Source organism: Nicotiana tabacum, chromosome 20 (genome assembly GCF_000715075.1).
Source record: "Nicotiana tabacum cultivar K326 chromosome 20, ASM71507v2, whole genome shotgun sequence".
NCBI lineage: Eukaryota > Viridiplantae > Streptophyta > Magnoliopsida > Solanales > Solanaceae > Nicotiana > Nicotiana tabacum.
The window spans coordinates 145,225,269-145,250,631 of NC_134099.1; the positions used below are offsets into that span (position 1 = coordinate 145,225,269).

General features: G+C 33.7%; 1 protein-coding gene and 1 long non-coding RNA gene across 2 annotated transcripts; both read left to right on the forward strand.

The window, feature by feature from the left end:
* The first annotated feature begins 6,920 nt into the window (after window positions 1-6,920).
* On the forward strand, window positions 6,921-9,953 carry LOC107791394 (protein POST-ILLUMINATION CHLOROPHYLL FLUORESCENCE INCREASE, chloroplastic). Its single transcript, XM_016613457.2, has 9 exons — window positions 6,921-6,951; window positions 7,073-7,171; window positions 7,776-7,896; window positions 8,185-8,269; window positions 8,364-8,442; window positions 8,869-8,982; window positions 9,075-9,187; window positions 9,330-9,440; window positions 9,532-9,953. The coding sequence occupies exons 2-9, from the start codon at window positions 7,081-7,083 to the stop codon at window positions 9,649-9,651; spliced, it is 834 nt and encodes a 277-aa protein (XP_016468943.2). The 5' UTR covers window positions 6,921-6,951; window positions 7,073-7,080; the 3' UTR covers window positions 9,652-9,953.
* A 6,263-nt stretch (window positions 9,954-16,216) lies between these two features.
* Window positions 16,217-17,848, forward strand: LOC142174932 (uncharacterized). Its single transcript, XR_012704074.1, has 3 exons — window positions 16,217-16,970; window positions 17,062-17,187; window positions 17,401-17,848. It is a non-coding gene; the product is annotated as an uncharacterized LOC142174932 (long non-coding RNA).
* Window positions 17,849-25,363: the final 7,515 nt, after the last annotated feature.

The window sequence follows — 25,363 nt, forward strand, 5'->3', positions numbered from 1 at the left end:
CTTGTCCTTGATTCACAGTAGCACGTTCTCCGGCACCTCGACCTCTATTTCATGTACCTACAGCACCTGAAGCATTACGAGTAGTCTGAGTAGGTGTAGCTGACTGAATAGAAGCCTGACTAAAATTCCTCGGGCTGAAGGGTAATCCCTCAAGTGATGTCCCAACTGGCCACACCGAAAGCACCCTCCAATTAGAACACGACACTGGCCCAAATGTGATCTACCACAGGTCTGGCAGACTGGAGTAGTGGCATATATCTGCCCAGAATTATGATGTCCGGATGCTGACGGTCCACTAGTACCTTGTTTGTAATGTGGTCTGTATGCGGATTGTGAAGAAAAGGGTGTCCATGTTTGAGAACCTTGTTGTTGTTGTCCCTGATTTCCTACTCTGTGAAATTCACTAAAATCGCCACTGAAAAATACTCCCGTCTTGGCCTTCTTACATAAATCATTGGTTGCACGCTCATCACGTCCTTTATTTTCGATCTTTCTAGTAAGATCGGCTGCATCAGAGTAGGACAAAGTCTTCATCTGTGGGGCTACTATAGTGTATAGACGACCAACCAACCCATTAACAAACCTCTTAACTCGGGCTTCTTGGGTAGGCACTAAGTAAGGAGCATATCTAGCCAGATTACAAAATTTGGTGTTATATGTTGACACAACCATATCTGAACCAACCTCTCAAAGTCTCTAGCATATTTTTTCCTCAGGTTGTCTGGGAGAAAATGATCCATGAACAACTTACTGAACTCATCCCACGTCAGTGGTGCTGCTCCTGCTGGACTTCCTAGCAATACAGTTTCATACTATGTATTGGCCATATCATCTAGTTTGTATGCTGCGAGCTCAACGACTCTCTCACTAGAACATCCTAGAGCATGTAATGCCTTGAGTATCCCATCCAAAAAATTTTGAGGATCTACTGAATTATCAGAACCTGTGGATTTTGGTGATTTCAATTTCATAAACTTTTGCAGGGATACCTCCTTGTTCCCGAAAATCTTAGTCTGTGCATGTGCTTGTGTCTGTAAAGTAGCATGGAGCTGAACTTCCTCCCTGAGAAGGCACCAATGCCTCTAGCACATTCAATAACCTTGCCACTGCATCTGCAGATAGGTAACAGTAGGTACAATAGTTGGCACTAGTGATGGAGTGTCCTAAACCCCTTTGTTCTTGCACTTGATCTAGCATAGCAGCTTGGGGTTGACCCATGTTTCCAACTTCAAGTTGAGGAGGGGCATGTATTCTAGTTTGATGAAACCCCAACTTGATCGCCACCTCGGGTAGTACCACGTCCAGCAGATGAGGGTGTGTGAGTCCTAGCCATCTGCGAAAGAAGTACTCCAAAGTTAATCTCAAGTAATCTCAATACACGATCAAGGAATAAAAGAAGGAAAAACATCCTAGATGTTCAGTAGCCTCAGGACCATAAGCATAGGCACCTACATACCCATGAACAAGACTCTACTAAACATTGCTTCATGACTCGGGACTTGAAACCCGGATCTAATACCAACGTTGTCACGACCCAATTTAGGATCATGACCGACACTTAGGAGCAAGTGCCCCAGGTAAGCCTCATCGGTATTTCGCAGAAAATCGGACAGCATTTTCCCTGTTTTTGGACTAACCAAAAATTTGTGTGTCAAAATCAACAACCAAACATCTTAATATAAATTCTAACAAATATAATTTTATCAATTAACCAAAACAAATATCTACCATTAATAGTCCACCCACTAACAACTAGAAATACTAATTTATCCTCAAATTTAATAAAAAAGAGCGATACTCAACATAAGTCTATAATAATGAAGGAATACTTATGACACTAAAAGAATGACTATGGAACGAGTCTAAGAATTCAAAGAAAAGACCATAACAATTAATTAAAACTCCTTGCCCACGTGAATAAATACGAGGCTCACTAAGAACTATCAACTAGTGCGCTCTAATTAACAAAATCCTCGCATGTGTCAATTGTTGTCTCTGTAAAAAAAAATAGCGGGGAGTAAGTCGCTAGCTCAGTGAGTAATAATACTTAACCACAACCGTTTTTAATGGGGACAAGTCAAAAGACATACTAGTATAATAAACAGAAAATATTATAAGAATGTGCTTTAGAAATACTAAACAATAATCAATCTTATCATGTTTTTCATATAATATAATTCAATTGGCAATTCGGTAATAAACTCGGTAAACACTGTGCAATATCAATATTTATGTTTGGGAGGTTTCAATGAACGAATCATGTAATCGGTATAATTGTGGACTTCTTCGCAAGAAGTCAAATATAACGGTAGTCCCTACTCGAGGGAAATCAGTAACGGTATGCTAGTTCTATAACCATGAAATTTATGAATCAAACCTATGAATTAAGTTTAAAAATTTACCTTGTTCTCTATTTAATTAGTTTTCTCTGTGTTGGATTTTTGTCGTGCTCTTCAGTGGAAGGAGAAGGGAAAACTCACGTTGTCTTTTCTTGTTTTCCGGTCGTGAGGCTTTCCTCCCTGTCTTTATCCCCATTCTTTCTTTTTGCTTTTTGGCCAGAGAATGGGCTTCGGCCTTTTTTGTTTCAATTCCTTATTATTTTTTCTTTTTTGTTTTGATTTGTTTTGTTTTATTAGGTAGTTCTTTTTTTTCCTTTGGACTTAAATTATTCACTAAATATTCAGTATGTCCTAATTTAAAATATTAGGGTATTACATTCAAAGAGTTGTACCTTGCGTTTTGCAAGTTGTACCCTGCATCCCAAGTTTATTTTTCTCTGCTAGATACCTTTACTAAAACGTCCATAACTCCTTCTACAAATCTCTTAATAGCGAACGGTTAGAACCGTTGGAAACTAGACAAGAATTCTAATTTAATAGGTAGTTCATCATACAACTCTATATATATTGAGAGTTATGTTTATCTACAATTAGACCTTGTGCGTACTCATTTGATACTTTAGTCCGTCGTATAGTTTCCAACTTAACTTGAACTTTGGGCTCTCCTTAGACCCCACATCACTTATAATATAACTCGTACACTTATTATTCTGTCCAATTGATATCCATCATATTAATCGTCCTCGTCTGCTCACAAAATAATGTAATTAGCACACATTAACTTTTTTAATTAGCGCTCAAGCACTTCGAAATTTTTCGGGGTGCTACAACTATCCCATGATTCTTTGCTAGATTATTTGAACATTGCTTATTGATAATATCATAAATTCAACTTGAAAATCTGCACTTGTTTATAAAATTTTAGAACTTCTAAATTATTCTTTTTTAGATAATATTTGTGCACTTTTTTCAAGATCTTGACAAACTTTATGTTACTGTCTTCGACAAAACAACGAAGAAAATGTTACTTGAGGAGTTTGGCATTAACCGAAGGTGAATATATACGTATAGTATATAAGTATATACATATAATATATGATATATACAAATAGTATACTTAATATTATATGTGTGGTATATAAATATATATTTGGTAAAGTAAACATACACAAATATGTATATGTTACTGCAAATGTAAATGGTTATAAAACTATATATATAAACATACTATGCATATTTAAGTATTATAATGTGATATAATCTATTTGTATGCTTATATAAACTAATATATACCGTTAATATATCGTTATTTAAAAGATTTATGATTTTTAAAACTGATTTTGGCGAAAGATTGCTATCGATGGTCTTTATTATTTTTGCTTTGTTTTTACAATATTTCTTTTGAAGAAGTTAATTTCTGAGTGAAAAAAAAACAATATTTATTGAGGGAATAAAAGAAATACAAGAAAAGATGATGAGAGACTATTAGGAAACTAAATGAGTGATTGTGTTGTGATAAGTTTTTTATTCTTTTAGGCTTAAAATAAGAGATTATTCTGTCATTTTGATTGACTTTTGCCAACTTGATCAAGATAGGAGAATTTTTTTTATTGTATATAGTGTAAATTTGCAAATGGCAGTATTGAATGTTATATATTCTTATACGCCTTCTAGTTATGAAAATTTCCTAGACGCTTATGGGTCATTTGGTTGGGAACAAGTCATCCCCGAATTATAATAATAGAATTATAATAAGGATATTAAATAATGTTGGAATGATTAAGGGGATGTATTTCTATTGGTAGATGTTTAGTTGTTTGGACTTGAAATGAGATACACGTGGCATAATATAAACATTTGTTTGGTGTATACTAGATAAGTTGGGATAAATTTTTATTTTAAATCATAATCTAAAACTTTTTAAGGATTTCATGGGAATAGCCTTGGAGAAGGGCACCTTTGTCATTTTAGTATTTTATCTTGGGATTAGTAATCCCGAGATTATTATCCCGTCCTCAATGTAGGATAGAATAATACCACAATTATGGATCAAAATTCAAAAATTCAATCAACCGCGGAATAAAATAATCTCGCATATAATCCTAAAATTATTATCTCATATCCCATCAACCAAACCACGCCTTATACATTATTCTCCTTTTATCCCCCTGGTTTTTCATTCATCTTCATTTTTGAACTGTAGAAAATATTGAATTTATGGATGATGTTCGTGCTCCAAATAAACTTATTACTCCATAGAATAGCTGCTTCTCCAAATTCCCGCAAATATCATATAGCAAAATTGTATTTTGCGAGATATACTGAAATTCTGGGATCGAAAAGCAATTAGCACAATGACCTTATTGGCATCTTTTGACAATGTAGAATGTTACTTGCCTACAAAATACAAGGTCACCTTAATATATTTATAAAGGATTGAACAATTTTCATAACTATGTCTGAACAGTACCTACAGTGGGAGTGTGTGGGCATTTTTCATGTATTTCATAAGAATGTATGGCACTATTTCCTTATTAGATTATTTCAAAAAGAATAGTATTTTTTTATAATTAAAACTAATTATTTTCAAAGAAATTATTTATCTTTAATGAGAAAATTTTATGGCAATATAAATGTTTCAAAAGTTTTAAAGTCACATAAATATTATGACATATCAAAGATTACAAATTTCAAAAATTCTATGTCATACGAATTGAAACAAAAAGGGAGTAACTTATACTTAAAGTTGCACTTTTTGTTAGAAAGAGTAGTTGGTGCATGTACTTGTTACGTCGAGGAAGAGGCAAACCCGGAATTAAGGAAGATAAAGAACACCAAATTTCAACGTGAAAAACTCTTCAAATCGAAGGTAAAAACCACGGGATCACAAAGATCCAAAAAATTCCACTATAACAATAAGAGGGTTACAAAAGTTCTCCAAATTGGCTAAACAACAAGTGTCAAACATGGAGCAACAAGAGCAACAACTAATCAATTGAAGAAAGAGGAAAATCCACAAAAGCAAAGCTATTGTTCGAGGCTCGAAATCAAATGCTACGGGTCCCCAAATCCAATCTTCACCGTTCAAATCAAAGATCAAAATGTTACGAACACTCAGTCAAAATATTATCCCGATCCAACAGTTAACGAACCCAAAACTTGATTTGAACTTGGCTGGTCGGAATAAAAATTTGCAGCAAAGCAAATACTTTTCTTTTCTCTTCTCTCTTCTCTCTTGATGAAAGCTCTCTCAAAAACCATGTGCTTAAGTCTTTCAAATATTTGTATCAATGAGCATGGAACAATTCTCCAAGGTTGTCCTATTTATAGATCATGAGTAGTGCTTTCTCTTAAAGCCAAAACCCACTCAAAATAGGAATAAACACTGAATCCAATTCCGAATAGGAATGGAAACCAAAAGAGAATAGGATTAGGCCATTGGGCCTTTGGCTGGACAACATGTGCGTTTTGTAGAAAATTGGCAGGCATGAAGCCTGTCAATAGTTTCTCTACTTGAAGACACATTTGGCCCCTTGGCTGGAGGGGGAGTTTGTTAGGCACATGCCCATGTTGTCCAGCCAAAGGGCCAATGGCCTAATCCTATTCTCTTTTGGTTTCTATTCCTATTCGGAATTGGATTTGGTGTTTATTTCTATTTTGAGTGGGTTTTGGCTTTAAGAGAAAGCACTACTCAACAACAACAACAACAACAACAACCCAGTATAATCCCACTTAGTGGGGTCTGGGGAGGGTAGTGTGTACGCAGACCTTACCCCTACCCTGAGGTAGAAAGGTTGTTTCCAAATAGACCTCTGGCATCCTTCCCTCCCAGAACTTCTCACCTTGCTCTTGGGAGACTCGAACTCACAACCTCTTGGTTGGAAGTGGAGGTTGCTTACCATCAGAGCAACCTTGGAGATTATCTTGCCAAGGGGAGTAGTGCTCATTGTCTTGATTATCTTGTCATAATTGGTTTTCCTATCTCACGAAGGAAATGACAACATATTCACCATATTTTGGTTTTTCTTTTCCTAGAAGGAAAATATAATTCTTCCATATTTGGCTAGTCCTTTTTGATGTAGGAAAAGGTTTGGAGTTCTATAAATTGAAGATATGTCTTTCTCATTCAGTAGCATCCACAATGTAGCCATATTGGGTTTGAGAGTCATGTTTAGGGGGAAAACTTTACGGGACAAGTGTTAGTGTGTCACTTGTGTTTGCCTCTTTGTGAGGTTGTTCTCTCGATATTTTGTACTCTTTTTTATATAGTGGATTGCTCATCTCCGCTGTTGACGTAGGTCAATTGACCAAACCACGTTAAATGTTTGTATGTCTTTTGGTATATTTCTTGTTTATTAGCTGATTTATCGTCGTTCAAGTTTTGGTTTGATAGATTCCACAAACCTGATTATTTCGGTGGTCCTAACAGTACTTTGGATCTATTAACTTAAAATTATTGAATTTGTACGTGATAATAAAGATGGCTGGCTTTTTCAACGTGGAAGGATTGAGAAACGAGAGAGTGAGATATTTTTTTTAAATATCAAGATTTTTTGGGAAGTTGAAGATTATTGCGAAGTGTGAAAATGAAGTGGTTTGTCCTGTTCTAGGGGTAAGAGATATTTCTTCAACGTGCAAAAAATTTTGTATTTTTGTGTGGTTGCAAATGAATTTATACTTCACGGCATATCCTTCTTTTATCTGAAATAGTCTCTAATTTTCTCATCCTACAGCTTCCAAAATGGCTGCAGCATCAACAAACACCTCCTTATTTTCAGCAACTCGTTCTGCTTCTAATAGTAATGCAAGTCCCTCTGTTTCAAATATATATGGTACGTTCTTGCTATCATTTTTTTCCATTTGATTATCACAATAGCAAAGCCGGAAATTCATAATAGAGATTAAAAAATATTAGAGGATTGGAACCTGTGACTACTGTACTGGAATCTTTCCTTGAGGATTCAATAGTTAATATAATCCAAAAGAACTGTTTTTGTCTTATTTGCATAGTACATCATTCAATTGAATCCCCTTGTCTCACTTTAGTGAATTCAGAATTTAAATTTTATGGGTTCAATCTTTAAAATCTTTAGTATTGAACACATTATATTGTTAAAGAATATTTGTTGTAATTCTAGTAAATTTTACACATAAATTTATGTTCCTTGTCGAAAATACTGGATTCAGATGAATCCGGTACTAAAGAGCTGGATATGCCCCTGGCTTCGCCCCTGTTATGATAAATGCTTAGTTCTTATTGCTGCACTAACTTTGATATTAATTCCAATGTTGACCAAAGTGTGAGAATTGGATTTAGAGAAAAGTTGTAGAAAACTCCTACCTTGGTTAAAAGACTAATTTACTTTTTTAATCATTGGAATGAAATATGTCCAAATTGGATAGAATGTCTAACATGTCTGTAAATTGAAAACGCAGCTACAAGTTTTATGGGAGCTCACTTAAGAAGATGTTATCCAACAACGAGGAAACTGGTACGGATTAGTGGAGGTATAGTTGCTGCTGCTGTTGCAACTTCCCCTGCAGAGGAAGTCAAAGAGTAAGCTCCACCTTTCTCTTTTCTTCTGAATTATTATGAGATATTGAATCTTGTAAGCATCAAATATATATATAGGAAATAACTTCCATAGGCCAACCATGTATATATATTGCATATTATTAATGTATTACATGTTGTGGTAGGTTATTTGTCCTATTTTTCAGGAAACAATTCTAACTTAATATGGATGGTTAGGTTAAGTATCTTTTAGGTGATCTCATACGCGTGTAAAAATATTTTTAGAATGTCAGTGCATAGAAGTTTAACGATCAAACTTTCATGTTTCAGATACACACTTCCTACATGGGCTAAATTTGACCTTGGAAGAGCCCCAGTCTATTGGAAAACAATGAATGGTCTTCCTCCTACTGCAGTATGTTTCACATTTCCAAAATATGGATAGATTTTATTGGTATATAGGGCCTGAACGCCTTTTAATTTTAGGTTCCAAAATCTTTTTTTGACAGGGAGAGAGACTGAAGCTTTTCTACAATCCAGCTGCAAACAATATGGTCCCTAATGAAGAGTTTGGAATTGCTTTTAATGGTAAATTTTTGTTTGTTTTATGAAATTTGATGCCTAATAGGAATTTCCATTTCACATAATTACTCAGATTACGTGAAGGGGAGTCTTGGCGTAACTGATAAAGTTGCTGCCATGTGACGAGGAGGTCACGGGTTCGAGCTATGGAAACAGCCTCTTGCAGAAATGCAGGGTAAGGTTGCGTACAACAGACCCTTATGGTCCAGCCCTTCCTGGACCTCGTGTATAGCGGGAGCTTAGTGCACCGGGCTGCCCTTATTCAGATTTTGAAGCTAAAAGAATACTAAAATCATCTTTTTTTCTTTCATGTATATGCAATTTTCTTCATCATGCTACACACTCTTAAATTAAGACTCTTAATTAGAACCTGTGATATAAAAATGAGTGCACCTCTATTGAAAATGCTGAATTCTTGAGCCATAATTTCAGGAGGTTTCAATCAGCCTATCATGTGTGGTGGTGAGCCTAGGGCAATGCTCATGAAAACTAGAGGAAAAGCAGATCCTCCTATTTATACAATTCAAATATGTATCCCAAAGCATGGTGAGTTTTATTAGACAAGAACTTGTCTTAAATTGCATGAGATGACTATATCTTTCACCCATTTTTAACATTTTGTTTTTTTCTGATTTCAGCCCTTAGTTTGATCTTCTCATTCACGAATGGAACCGAATGGGATGGTCCCTATAGACTACAATTTCAGGTCCCTAATGCTTGGCGAAATAAACCAACCGAGTTCTTCACTGAGGTACGTAGCATATATTCAGTTCTTATCTTTTACTAGTTAACTAGCATGATTTTCAATCATGCTTTTGTCATTTCTATTAGAAGAGGATTATATGAATCATGTTCATTGGCATTATTAGAAGATCATTCTCTTTGTTGTGCAGGGACTTGCAGGGGAGTTAAGTCAGGAGGGTGCGTGTGACAAGGCAATTTTCCCGGACACGAATATTGTGATCACAAGATGTGCTATGGTTGGAAACTTGTCTGTGGAAGGAGTAAGTAAAAAATCATCTTTGATCTTTATTTCTGTTTTAATAATTTTCAAAGCTACAGTATTTGATTAGAAGGGACACTATGCTGATGCAGGGTGATCGTTGCGATCTTGATATAGTACCTGGATGCATTGACCCAAGCTCTCCTTATTTCAATCCACTAGCCAATGTTGATGATGGATCTTGTCCACCATATTCAGATGCTGAGGATTAACTTTTCACTACATATGACCAATGCTTATACCTTAGTGTTATCGTTGGAAGTCTTTCACACTAAGTATGGGTTTGACTTCCACTATTTTCCTTACCCTTCACCTTTCCCTGATTCCCTTGTGTGATAAAACAAACATCTAGACTTAGTAAAGAGAAACACTCGAGTAAATATGAATCTCCAGCCCTATACTGTGGATGCTTAAAATGTCCAGTTATACAAGTAGCTTCTGTACTGATATGTTGTCCAGAACCTTAGAGAAATTTGATAATTACCTGTTGGCAATTTGGCATATAGCCGAAAAAGCTCTTGCTACACGATTCTTCTTGTACTATTGGGTGTTGAGCCATCCCCAAACGGCCAAACCCCTTGGAACAAATGCCATTATTAGTATAAACTTATTAGAAACTGTCATAGTATATGTCATATGAGATTAGGGGTATCAAATGAGTGGGTTGTACTGAATTTTAACGGGTCAAGATAGGTTAGGTCAATAAATAAGTCATTGACCAACCTAACCCAAAGTGTACTTGGGCTGGGCTAAACAATGGATCATAGCCCAACTCGCGCAAAGTGTGCTGGGAATGAGTCAAGATGGGCTAAACAATGGGTCATAACTCAATCCGCTAAACTTGACCCATATTTTAGAACAATGTGTATCTTGCATAAACAAAGTCTTTTACCTTCTATACACCTATGTATAAAAGGTAAATAACTACTATTAGTATTTTGAGAATCAAAATATATTTTCTTAAATAACAAATTAATATTTAAAATTTGTAAGTTGAAAAATATCTTTTATGTTATTTCTAAATAAGTAAATTTCACCACAACTCAATTACAAAATTATTCATATTTACACTAAAACTTAAATACTTTGATTCTTATTTTTAAACTTAAATACAGAAACTAATGATGGAGCAACTAAGTAATTTTCTAGATAAGTTGGGTTGAGATCCCTTTGTTTTGGATGGGCTTCATGGGTTGCATTTGGGCTACTTCATGGGTCAGAATGGACTATAAAAAATGGGAATTTTTACATTCCTATGCCACATAGGAAACTTTATTACCCTCAATATTTAAGATTTGACCTAATTACACTTAGTATACCAAATTACCAATTCTATACAATAATTAATTAAGGGTATAATTAATTGTACGGTTTTTACTCCTTAATTAAAGGAATCTGAAAATTCTTCTTTGTTTATATGAGAACAGAATTTGAAGTGCTTAATCCAGGTATTCTTGGATGCAGATTCCTCTAATATTCATTCTTCGATGCAGTAAGTTTCTCGTTGAAGCCTAATCCAAAATATTGCTTTTGATTCTTCCATATATTCCAGATGATGCTATTAGTTGTGATGGAAAATCAGTAGCAACTTTTGGTGAATAAATACTACATTTCTTGGGAATGTTCGGTAATATTATCTGGAAATCTTACCTTAACATTTCCCAATTCAAACATCCATCAGAACTATTCCAGTTAGAGATAAGATGAAAACAGAATCAATTAGCAACAGAGAATATGCTAGATATATACTGAAAGAACATATCTTTCAGTATATTTTCAACAAAAATTCTACAAATATACAACAAATCAGTTTAAGTATGTATAAAGCAGTATTATTTGTAAGGGTATCTACATAATTACTACATTTATACTAAATTGTAGACTGTTTTTTGCAGAAGATTTGTACAAGTTTTAGTCGTTTTTGATTTGTGAAAACAGAAAACAAAGCATCTACAATCAGAATACAAATAATCTACAAAATATCTACAAACTGGGTACATTGAATTTTAATATCCCAATTCTCATTCAATTGTAGCTTAATTGGTATTTTCGACATAATTGCGTTTTTTGCAGAAGATTTTGTAGAAGTTTTAGTGGTTTTGGATTTGTGAAAACAGAAAATAAAGCATCTATAATTAGAATACAAATAATCTACAATTTATCTACAAAATATCCACAAACTGGGTACATTGAATTTTTATATCCCAATTCTCATTCAATTGTAGCATAATTGGGATTTTTGACATAATTGCGTTTTTCAGAAGATTTGTAGAAGTTTTTATTTGTGAAAATAGAAAATAAAGCATCTACAATCATAATACAAATAATCTACAATTTATCTACAATTTCTGCAATATGTCTTCTTCTTCTTCTTCTTCTTCTTCTTCTTCTTCTTCTTCTTCTTCTTCTTCTTCTTCTTCTTCGAGTTTCAATCTGAAATTCAGTCAAAACCAAGTCTAATCTTCACCAAAACCCCTCAAAATTGAGATATAAACTCCAAACCATATTCCCGATTATTTTCAACAACACTCAATCCAAACAAATAATTATTTTTGAAAATCCAAATTTGAATTCAAAGCTTTCAAGTTTTTTAATGGTTGTCAATGGTGGAATTGCTGCTCTCTTTTCATTTGTTTTGTATTACTGAAATTTGCGATTGAGAATAGAGAGAGATGTAGAGAGAATTTCTAGAAACAGAGTGTATCGCAAAAACAGAGTATGGAAAATCTTGTTCTGCATTGTGGAAGATCAGAGTGAAGCCGACGATAATTATGGAATGTACGTGATTTGCGTTGGGGAAGATCTGGAAAATATTTAATTCCCTTTTTTTAGCGCGCAAAATAAGGAATCATAAAGCTACATTGATTCCTTATTTAATGCATTGTATATATTAGGTAGATACTATTAACATGAAGGGTAATAAGCAAATTATGAATATATTTGGTAATATAGTTTCATATATAATATATATACAAAAACGCCTCTAAAAATGATGGGTTAACTTAGGCTCGACTCAAATAGAGGCAAAAAACATAAGAGAAAGTTACACGGCTGAGCATTTTTTAAAAAATATTTAAGAAAATAATATCATTTGTTGTTTATTCCAAAAATAACAGATTGTTTTACAATATTAGCATATCGTATAAATTATGCACACAATTAATGAGGCACAAATCATGGAATCAGTTACACTATTTCCTCTTATGTTATATCCTAAATATCATATTAAGCTGATTCCATTCTAAAATGTATTCTAAATATATTCTAATCATATTTATAGATGATTTAGTGCATATGAAAAGGCTCATATATACTAAGAGGTAAATTCATTCATTTTTTTCCCATTTTCATCTTTTTGTATTAATATTTGCAATAGCAATTGAAATGGACAAACGTAAGCCACAAGTATATGAAGATACTTTGTACAGTCAATTTTCCTATTTGATTTTTTTAGGGTTGATGATATATAATATTGATATATTATTTATATATGATGCATTACAATAGTAATATATAAGTACATATTATATATATATAATAGTTATAAATAATAATATTTTTCGTAAAATGTAATATTTATACAATAAATATGCGACAGACTAAATCATAAAATTATTATATGCCCAAAATACATCATATATCACTATGCATATCCAAATATCTATATTGTATATATTGGTTATATACGATGTATATAATATAATAGTAATATACAAGTAGTATACTATATAAATAATATTTATACAACTATATATATATATATATATATATATATATATATATATATATATATATATATATATATATATATATATATATATATATACACACACACACACACACAGGAGTATAAAAGGAATCAAATACAATAACAAAAAATAAACATGTAAAGAAAACCTCCCATCATGTTCCCATATTTGAAAATTGTTGTTTTTCTTCATTTAAAAAAAAGATAAATTAAAAGGGAAAAACCAAAAAGAAAAAGAATAAATTACATCATATATCATTTGGGCCATACAACCCATTCGAAAATAGCCCACATTTGAAGCACTTACCTGGTTTAGCCCAGGTTGTATATGTTTTGAAATTTAGTTTTCATCCGGTAGCCCGCAAATATTAAAACAATGGTCTTCGCTTTTAAATTTCAATTTCTCTCTTTCTTTTTCTCTCTCTTCCTCACGGTTTTCTCAGAGACGAAGGCAACCGATCTCCATTGTTGGGTCTCAAGTACTTTTTCGAGCTTTCACTATTTTTTTAGGTAATTTTCGTTTCATTTTATGCTTTTACCACAGTTTTAGTTTTGAATTTTGTTTTATTCTTAATTTTTTTGCTTTTTTGATTATGGCTATTTTCTTTACAATGTTGTTGTGTTTTTCGTTTGATTTTGTGTTCCTTCTATCTTCGTTCTGGGCCTAAACTTGATGTTTCAGTTTGCATGCTTTGTTATTTCGACTTTTAGGGTAGAATTTTTTATTTTTTGAGTTTTGTTACAATTTGGGAAAATTGGCTTCTGCTTTGTGTTCATGGCCTTTATTTTTGGTTTGATTTTTGTGTTTTCCTTCACTTTTCTTCACTTTTGTTAAAGTTTTGTTTGTTTGTTTTATTGTAGAAAATGCGTTCAAAAATACGTGCTTCTAAATGCAAAATGAAGGTTGCCGGAAAAGGCGTTAAATTCGATTTTGCGAAAAGATTGAGGGACTTGTCATCACGCCCTGATTCTGAAGCTAATGTGCATGTCCAGACCCCAGATGATGATGATTTTGAGTCTCCTGCTTCTCCTAAAAACTTTCAACAAGAGAGCAGTCGAATGACTCGTTCGCAAACGAAGAATACTCCTACTCCAATTAAATCATTGAGGGACTTGCCCTCAACCCCAGATTCTGAAGCGAATACGCATGTCCAGGCTCCCGATGATGATGATTTTGAGTCTCCTGCTCCTATAAAAAGTTGCACTAAGAGAGCAGTTGAATGACTCGTTCGCAAACGAGTAATACTCCTACTCCGGTTAACATTGTTAGAATAAGGAGTAAAAAATGTGGCAGAGCTGAAAATCAAAAGAAAGATGAAAGTTGATTTGGTTAATGAAGATGATATAGGCCCAGTGTTAAACCGAAAAAGAGAAAGATCAAGGACGATGGTGAGAGTGATTTTGATTGCATATCCAAAGAACAAAGGTTTGTTATTCCCTACAAATTGAATGAGAGAAAAACTAAGCTGAAGGTATTCCCTGTGTTGCTATTAATTTTATACGTGCTTATACAATTTCATACAAAGTTATACAGCTGTTTATACATCTTTATACAAGTACTGCTACACTGATTTATACATATTTATACAATATTTTAGTATAATTTTTGTTCCTAATCTATTTCTTATTATTTTTCCATATGCAAGGTTGGAGACTTTTATATACAACCAGTTGATTATTTTCACAACAGGATTAGTTCCCATACCGAGACTGATATTGTGAGCAGTTTGAAGCAATGTTTGACTGACACACAGCTTCAAATGTTTCGTGCTAGTTGTTTTAGGTACTTCTTGTACCTCCCTCAATTTAAAATTCAAAATCAACTTATTCATTGTATACTATTGAGGGAAGTCGTCCCAGGATGGGAAAGGGAGTTGTGGGTGAAAATTAATGGTTGTTTGCTGCGTTTTGGCATTGGAGAGTTTGCTGTTTTCACTGGTTTAAAGTGTGTAGAAGAATATGTCACTTTCTATGACAACCCAGATGTCAATAGGGTGCTAAAAGAGCATTTTCCAGGAGATGGAAAAAAGGCTATAACGAGGGGGCAACTTCTTGATCGCTTCAAGAAAAAGGACTGAAAGTCGGACGAAGATGCGTTCAAGATGGACTTAATGGTGTTTGTCCATCATTTCATATTATTAGATTCCAATAATCATGGTATCAATAAAGATGATTTTGATATCCTTGAAAGTGGTCAATATCAGACGTATCCTTGGGGAAAAAGTCATTTGAAGATATTTTAAAGACAATGAAGGACAGACAGTATGACTATTTGACAATGTATAGGCTTGGAGGTTTGCCACTTGCATTACAAATATGATTTTTTGAGTGTTGCTCTATGGTTGACAAGTATCTAGTTGTTCGCGATGGCACAAATGTGCCACTCATTCTTAATTGGAAAGTCACTGAAACTCCAACATATGCGGATTTGACTAGCGGGGTGATCATGTCTAGTATCGACAAGGTAAATATTTTGTACCATAATACTTCTTCATATATGATTTTAGTTTTTCTGTAAGTATGTATATTTATGAATATGTCACAATTTCCTTTTTCTACTATTATAATCCAGTTTTTCTTCTTGTAGTTGAACTATAGGAACATTTTCCCTACTCGTGAAGAGATGTCAACTCTGAACATCGCCACGCTTTTTGAAGTTAATGCCGATGATGTTGCATCAGGGGAGGTGCCTGCCTTTCACACTGATGGTTCTATCGCTGCATCTCCACCTTGTCCTCAGAATATGGAGCAACTGTCTAAACGATCTTATCCTCAAAAATGGAGAAATAGTCTAAACGACCTTTTCCTCAGAATATGGATCGACAAACTAACCCGAGTTATGATCCTTCGGTACGCATTGATCTATTGAATGTTGAAGTTGAGAAGTTGAGGAGTGTTGTTGGAAAGGTACTGGAGCTTTAGCTTTTCTGTAGTTTATCGGTACTTTTGATATATACATGATATTTTGGTTATAAACATGGTTGTTGATTTACTTTTGTTGTTTTTGTTTTTTCTTTGTTGTAGTTGACTGATGCAGTTACAACACTCAACAATTATGTAGTTTCTTCTTTTGAAAAAGTGTTCAGTTTTCTAAATATAAAGGAAACCAAGCAAACGAAAGAGGATGTTACTGATTCTAAGGTAATTTTTTACTGATAAACCAAATCACTCAACAATTATGCCTTCTCTTTCTATTATTTTTTATTAGATTCGTCAGCGCGTGTCTGATGACAATACATCTGGTCTCGACGAATTTGATGGCTATCAATATGATGTTTTTCCTGACTTTGTCGATCAAGTGAATCAGGATAACGCGCTAGCTAACGAGGGAGTTACTGGTGGTGTTGATCATGGTGTTCGTTCTGCATTTTATCTTTTTTTTGTCTGATTTTTTTTCTTCATTTTTAAAGTTTTTTATTATTGGTTTTCTCTGTCTAAGGGGCAGCAGGTGATGTCAAGGGTGACATATTTTGGGATGACATTGGCGATGAAGATTTAGCTGCGCTATAGATGTCCCAAATTGTGCTTCACAAACCATCCATCATAGACGTAGAAGATGATTACATTTCTCCTGAACAATCAGTTCGACAAAAAATACCAGAAAAATATGCCAAATCTCCATATTTGCGAGTTTTTGATTCGGGGGGCATCAGGATCGGCGCACAAGCTCCTTTTTGATATCAAGCATCCTTTCACGATTGAAATTGATAATTTTTATCCATTGTCACCATTAGCTAAAGAGTTTTGCGCATTTGTTGATAATGGGATGGATACGAGGCGAAGGTACCTTAACTTTCTTTAATCTGTCATGTTCTGATTTTATACTTGTCAATGAAGGTAGTTTTGATTACTTTTTGTTTTTTGTGATTTGAAGTGCCAAAATATATATACCGATGAAGTAAATAAGCTTACGAAAGCTTTTACTTTTGGCTCGTGTCATGTGACCACGAAGGATTGGTTCCACTCACTTGCGTATTGTTGTCGACCTTTTATTGACACGGTATTTAATAACTTTCTGTTCTAATGCCTTTTTTTATTTGTTGCATATCTTTATTATTTGAGACCCCCCATAGTGTATACATAGCTTTGTATAATCACAGTATAAGATTGTATAACCTTGTATAAATATGTATAACTCTGTATAATAGTGTATAAGTTTCTATATTTAAAAAATCTAGTAGTGATGGTTGTTCTGTTTTATTTCTTGTTTCAGCACTTGGATGTCCTCTTTTATTATTTGAGGAAGAGGGGAAAATATGGGCCGAATGTTGCCATGCGGTTTACTACAACCGACTTTGCCTTTGGTAACAAAATCAACTCCCTGTATAAAGGTTTCAAAGTGAATCAAGATCCTTCAGTGATTCCTGAAGGGCATGAGATAGAAGAGTACATTAGAGGATATTATTGTGATGCAAATGTACCGTGGCACACTGTTGACCAGATCTTATTCCCTATTTATGTGAAGTGCGAAAGAGCAAAATTGGGCCATTGGGTTTTGGGGTTGTTTACGTTCATAGATAGGTGCATCCACATCTATGACTCTAACCGTGGAGCTATTAATGATAGGCTTGCTTTGGATGCTGCATTACCTTATGCAATTCTGATACCTTACTTCTTGAAGAGTTCTGATTTTTATATCGAGAAGAAGGGCATTGATTGGAACAATGGTGCATTTACCGATAAATCTCATTCTGATGTTTTGTAGATTAATCTGGTTAATAATGTGCTCCAACAGATCAAATGGAAGGCTAATCTTAATTATTTTACTGTTTTACTATTAGTGTACCTATTTACAATAACGTACAGAGAATCTGATTTGTTTCTTTTTAATTACAGTGATTGTGGTGCTTTTGATGTTGGTTTTGCTGAGTATTTCATCCTTGGTAAGGAAATTCGAAAAGATAATTTTGACATTGAGACACTTCGCACCAGGTGGGGATCTCTGTTGTGGGATTATGGAAGGAAAACATAACAGTCCGGTGCAATTAGTGGTGATGAAATCACAGGGAGACTTTTCAGGAAGAGGAAGAGGGGACGACCGAGAAAGTAGTTATGTTTTTCCATTTTACTATAGTTTTGCTATGTATCAGGAGTTGTTGCCTAGTTTTGTCTAAGTACTATTCTACTACTTGTGAGATAACCTTAAAGGATATTATAGATGTTTTTATTTTTGTGTAATTTGTGGTAGTCATTGCACATTGTGGCTGTGAATGAATTACATTTTCATGAATATTTCAGTTGCTTTTGTCCTTTAACAAAGTATGTATTTTCATTATGGTTGCAGTTTTGTTAGTGTTGCACGGTTTATACATATGTATACAATAATATACATAGTTATATAAATTTATACAAATTTATACTCTCATTTATACATCTGTATACATGTAATACCATTAAAAACAGCAAGACACTATTATTGTATAATCAAAACATGTATAATAAAACATATTTAACATAATTGCTTATATAGTGTAAATTGTAATTCTTTATTGATATTTCTAACTCAATTGCTTGTGAAACTTGACTACTCAATATTTGTAACTCTATTGTTTGCTAAGCTTAACTACTTAACATGACAACAAATGTGATAAGAAGTGTTATGTTTCCAACTATTTATTTTGGTCGATTCCTACATGTTTTTCTATTGTGACTGCCTTGTCCACACACAGATCATGAAAACGCCCTCTTAGACTCTTTCTCTGAAGTAGGTTTGAGTCTTTCCCTTCTTGGCCTTCCTGCATTCCTTCTCCCTTTAGGTGGTAGGACCACATCTTCCAGCACCTCTGTTGGGATTACCCATAAACTCTCATATGGCATCGGATTCACTGGAAATTCATAAGTTCTAAAGAGGTTATCCTTCTTGTAGTAAAAAGAGCAATACTGGCCAGGTTTCAGCTACTGGTTCTTCAAAACCGCCCAAGCATGCAGACATGGAAGTTCATCCATTTGAAATTTTCTGCAACTGCATGTTCCCTCTTCAAGGCACACTATGTTTCGCCTTACCCCTTCAAACACGGTATATAACTGCTCCATAGCAGGCCTCACTTGCGAAATTTTTTTTAAAAAAGAAGAAGTTAAAGAACATTATACATTATTATACAGAGTTATACATCCTTATACAAGTAGTAAAATGCAAGTCAACAGTGCCAAGCATCATTATATTTGATTCATTTTACCGTCATTTGCTCCGATGCAATCAAATTTTTCCGAAAGGAGTTTGCCGTACTTTTTGCCAAGCTCTGTAGATGTCTCCATTGCACTTTTTCTTTTTTTTTTGTTCCATTATTGTAGCAAATTTTTCATGTACTCCAGCAATCGCATTACTGGTAACTATCTAACATCCTTGTTTGCTACATTAATTGACTCTGCAATATTGGAAGTCATTACCATCGACCTTTTCACTTTGGAGTATGCCTTAGACCACCTTTCATAGCCAATTTCGAACAAGTAAGGCTGCACTCTCGGATCAATTTTGTATATCTCTGTCATATGGTACTCAAACTTCTCTATCGTGTAAGCTCTAACCAAAGCAAAGAAGATATCATTCAATTGTTTATGATGTTTCTTGAATGTGCGCTTTACATTCTGCCACAAGTGAAACATGCAAATACAATGTGGTACTTCTAGGTACACAGCTTTTGTGGCATTGAAGATGCTTTCATTTCTATCTGAAACTATACACATCACTTCCCTAACACCAAAAGTACCCTTTATCTGGACAAAGAACCACTCCCAAGATTTGTTATTCTCTGAATCTACAATTACATATGCAAGTGGAAGGATTTTTCCTGTTTATACAAAATAGATATTAGGATTCAGACAATTATACAAATCTTATACACAGTTATACATAATTATACAACTTTATACCAACTGCAAATTCTATAAAAACAGCAGCTGTGAAATCATAAACACTTTTATACATGAAATTACAACATTATACAGACTGCAAAAACAAGATATATGCAGTCAACTCACCAGCTCTATCCTGTGTACAAACAGTCAATATGGTACCCTTATATGTTGCTTTAAGGAAACTTCCATCAATAAACCATTATCGGTCTGCAATGCTCCCAATCCTTGATAGATGCATATAACGAAGCATATGCATAAAGAATGCATCCATCTTCTGATTTATGAAACTTTGTAACCGTTCCTGGATTTGTATGCTCCAACATATAAAAATACTTCGGTAACTCCTTATATGAATCACTCGGATTCCCTCTTATCATTGCCATTGCTATCTCTTTATCTCTCCATGCTTTCATGTAGCTCACTTCAATCCCGTGTTGCTTTTGTATTTCCTCTATTATATCATTTGCGGTGTAAACTTTTTTTGGATTAACATACTTGTCCTTGACTATACTAGCAATTACACCCGAAGTAGCTTGACGTTATGTTAAGTATCTTTCACCATAGCCGCATGTGTGATTATTATTGTAACTTCTCACCTTGAATATATTTGCCTTGAAAACGACAGAAGATTTGAAACTCCAAGCACAATTGCCATCCACACACATAAGATGATACCTAGGATTAAAGATCATTCAACTTCTAAATACTCTTGTATACAAAAACATAACTAGATATACACTAATTTTAATACCTATATACAAATATATACTACTTTATACATATTTATACATATATATAACAGAATATACAACTATTGTCATACCTTATTGCGCTTGATCTCTTCACCTTGAATTGGAACCTCTCGCGTACAGCCAAGTTCTTCATCATATTCATAACTGTCTCTTTATCTTTATAAATTTGATCCTCCTCAACAAATTCGTTCAACATATTATCTATTATACCCGTGTTTTCACTAAATTTCGTGTTTTCAATGAATTCGATATCAGGCATAATCTCAGTGCTATCAATTGTGGATACATCTATAGAACTGGAACTTGTAACAACCAAACAACTGGAACTTGTAGCAACCAAACAACTGGAACTTGTAGCAACCAAACGATTATCATAAATCTCTTTCACTATCACAAACAAGGGGTATTCAATGAAATTCAAGTTTTTGTTGTTTAATTCGATATACACTTTAATACCTGTATCGTTGTAAATCAGGATCGGTGGCAAACCATCATTTGGTAGAAAGTTAATCTCTATTGTGTTTAACTCACTATCGATCCTAATTTGTTCCGAAATAGCTGCAACTAAATTGTTGTAGCTGAATGTCGACTCGATTATTACACAATCGCTGACGAAATTGATAAACTTGTTTTCTTCTCATTCACCACTATGAAGAACGTAAACAGGAAAAAGCTCCATCGAACAAAAAATTGAAATCAAATTTGCAGCAAAATGAAAATTACGCTGATTTGTAGCAAAAAAATTTCACTTTTCGTGTTTGATTTGTTGTTAATTCGAGATGAAGAAGAATTTCTAGGATTTTGGAGTTGCATTGACCGCAAGATTGCGTTTTTGTAGATTTGGGAAAGAAGAATGGAAAGAATGAGAGAAAATCCCGCTGAAAGATACAAAATCCCGCTTGACTCCCAAAAAATGGAAATAACGCCCTTTTTCGGATATGAGCCTGTTATTTTTGGACCACTCAATTTTAAATTGAAATATGGGCTATAAAGTTGAAAAGGAGGCAACTCAGTTGCTTTAATATGAAATTTTCCCAAAGAAAAAAGGCAATAGATAACGAACAGTAATGTGGTCTAATGGTTGTATAATCTTGTTTCCTATAAATCAGCTAAATGGAGTAACTTATCACATAAATTACCTTTTGGCATTTTTAGGACTTTCACTAAAAATAAGCAACGGAACATGGGAGGAATTGAGAGGTCCATAATTAATTGATTATGTTTCTGTTAGGAATGTAGATAATTAGCTGCCAGTTTTGTTAATTACTTATTTCTGCTAGGACTCTGAAAATTTTTCTTAAAAATTAACTAATTTTGTTTTTACCAAGATTTAAGAATTTTTTTAAAAACTCTAGCAGTATTAGTTGATTTACAAACATGGCAGTTAACATATTACAATCATTAAAACCTATAAATTTGGACTAAAATCACGTGAATAAAAATAAAAGTTCGGTCCGTGAGTTTCGAAATCCTACCTTGCCGACGAGTTTCGCAATCTTCGCCTACTATATCTTTAGAACCCATGAAAGTCGTAGGTCCCAAACAGTGGCGGACCCAGAATTTTGTGCAAGCGGGTTCAATCTTAAAAATATATAACTTTAATCGTAAAATAGTAGTTGTCAAGTGGGTTCAAATAAATATTTATACAAAATTTACCCAGCTTTAATCCTAATTTATACATATACACAGTATTATTTTTTGATGAAGCGGGTTCGGTTGAACCCGCCCACCACTTGGGTCCGCCACTGGTCCCAAAGGAGTTACATTCCTACAAGGATTTCTTTCCTTTCACAAGGATATTAAAGTTATATTGCTAATTTATGCCTGTTTAATTATGAATTATACTAGGAATATATATGGTATATAAAGTTACATTTTTAGTTTTGCTTTGTGTCTTTCATATTCAAAACTCTATGAGGTGCTGATTATACCCTATATATACATTGTATATGTATACAACAACAACAATAACAATCCAGTGAAATCCCACTAGAGGGGTCTGGGGAAGGTAGTGTGTACGCAGACCTTACCCCTACACCGATAACATCTTTTAATTCTGAAAAATACACAGAAATATTCCGATGAACATGTGTTCTTTTCTCTTTTCTTCAAGCTTATGATTTTCTTCTATTGGGCTAATTGCGGCCTTGCAACCTAACATCACTGTTTTCTTCAAATCAAGGACATACTTCTTTTGAGAGATGACTCTACTTCTTATAGATCTCGAAAACCTCTGTGTCCAAGAAGTACCTTAGCATGCCAAGTTTATGTCGAAGGTGCGGCTCAGGTAAGCCTTCAATCTTGCAATCTCATCAACATCATCACCAGTGACCAAATGGTAAAATAAGTCAGCACCAAATGGTATTCAGAGATACACAAATATACCGATAATATATGTTAATTATAAACATGTATGGTATAATTCATAATTTATACAAGTGCCTTATTTTTCCCCTAAAAGCTTCGCGAGAAAACTTCTGGCATTTCTCACTTTGATTTTTGTCATGATTTTGGTGAATTTAACTACAATCATGGGAAAAAGGGTGGTGGTGTCCAGAAGGAGTGTGGAGAGACTTTGATAGAGTATTAAGAACAAGAGATATAGATGAATATTGGAGAGAAAAATGGAAATTGTTAGTAGTGATGAGAGAGAAAGTATAAATTGATCCCTTAATTTGTGGATAATTTGTGGGTGTGGATTCGTTAGTCATTTAGTGCCTAAAGGTTTAATGTGCTAGAATTGTAAATGAATTTGCTATTTTAAAAATAAATTAAAAGTGATGCCACTTAAACAAATAATTTTAAATAAGTGACTTATTGTATTAAAATCTCTGAACTAAAATGTTTGTAGCCACCCCATTAATCTTTCGATGGATTGGGCAAATTAGATGAGTTTAGGCTCAAATTGCCATACATATATGAGACTAAGTCCCACTTTTAGGTCCGTAGAAACTATGAGTATATCGCCTAAGGAAAATAAGGGGACTTTTACCTAGTTATATTATATTAGAAACTTATTTACTAATGTTCTCTATGTTTTATAGTTTTTAATAAATATCTAGGTTTTTCTTATAAATTGTGTAGATTTCTCCTTAAAAGACTCCCACCTCATTATTAATGCCTTCAATTAAGGGATTCAATTATATCCTTTCTTTTTTTTCCCCTCTCCTCTTCTCTCTCCTTTTTTTTTACAACAAAATTCCTTAATCTACGCTCAGAATCTCCATCTTCTTTCTTCCCACAATTGCCAATAATTTTATATTATTAAATCATCAATTCGCCTATCAATTTGCAACATTTTTACCTAGCTATACTATAATAGAAACCTATTTACATAGCTCAAGTCCAAACTTGTGGATTTATCTGTCCTAAATCCGCCTCTCAATTTGCAACAACATCATAAGGAACTCACTAAGTGGATTACGCATCTTAAACGATTATTAACTATAACATGACAAGATAGCTGAAACTAGACACATTCTTATGTTCAATAAATGTTCTCGAAAATTGTACTAGGATGCCTAGAAGATAAGCAGAAATAAAGCACGTCAAAACTCAAAAGTATAACGAATATCTTAAGCAAATTATATTCAGCAACAGTATAAAAACTAATTACTTATTTAGGAAGAAAATAAAGGTAGTTAGACTATACAAATTTTTGGATCCAACTCCTCTCGACTTCTTATTTTCTCCATTTTTCTAAGTTCCTACTTAGATTGGAAACACATGTTACAGTTTAAAATTAATGGCTAAGATTTATTTGACTATAGCAAGGCTCTAACCATGGTTAGATAATTAATTCATTCCATATTTTTTCTCTCAAATGTTTTTATAATCCCATAATTCTAGCTTCCTATTATCTCTTTCCTAAATATATTTACTTCGAACAGTGACTTTGATTTATCGATTTTTTTTTTTCTAAAAAGTTTGTTAATCTCATGCAATGTGCTTCACTACTTTAAACATAGATTATAATAACCCAAAAGGAATTTCAAACACAATGATTATAATTATTAAGCTCAAAACAAATTTCCCATCCAAAATGAATTTATTTCATTAAGCTCCAAAAAAGTTCGTAAAACTACTACTATATTTAAGAAAAAAACGAAGAGAAGTGTGATATAATTGGAGTTTACCACCAACTAAATTTGTTTTTATTTGAAGAGATTTCATCACAACTTGTTAATTTTTCCAAATTTGTTTCACGTTCTCATGGGAGAAAAATCTTGAAGGGAAACAAACTTTTCAACATTTTATTATAATATTTTCTTGCACAACTACTGATTTATATAAGTCAAATTAATGTTATAAATTACTACAGGAAAGAAAGAAAAGTTCTAAATATATTTAGGAAAGAGATAATGTGAAGCTAGAATTGTGGGGCTGCAAAAATATCTAGGGGCAAAAATATGGATGGAATTTGTTTTTCTAACCATGATTAAGGCTTTGTTTTAGTCAACAGAATTTTAGCCTTTAATTTTAAACTATGATACACGTCTCCAATTCAAGTAGGAACTTGAGAAAATGAAGACAAGACAAATTGAGAGGAGTCTCATCGGTGCGACGAAT

Coding starts and splice junctions, on each gene's coding strand:
- LOC107791394 (XM_016613457.2), top strand. CDS start 7,081: ATGGCTGCAGCATCAACAAACACCTCCTTATTTTCAGCAACTCGTTCT. Junction 7,897..8,184: donor CCTGCAGAGGAAGTCAAAGA/GTAAGCTCCACC, acceptor TTCATGTTTCAG/ATACACACTTCCTACATGGG. Junction 8,270..8,363: donor ATGGTCTTCCTCCTACTGCA/GTATGTTTCACA, acceptor TTTTTTTGACAG/GGAGAGAGACTGAAGCTTTT.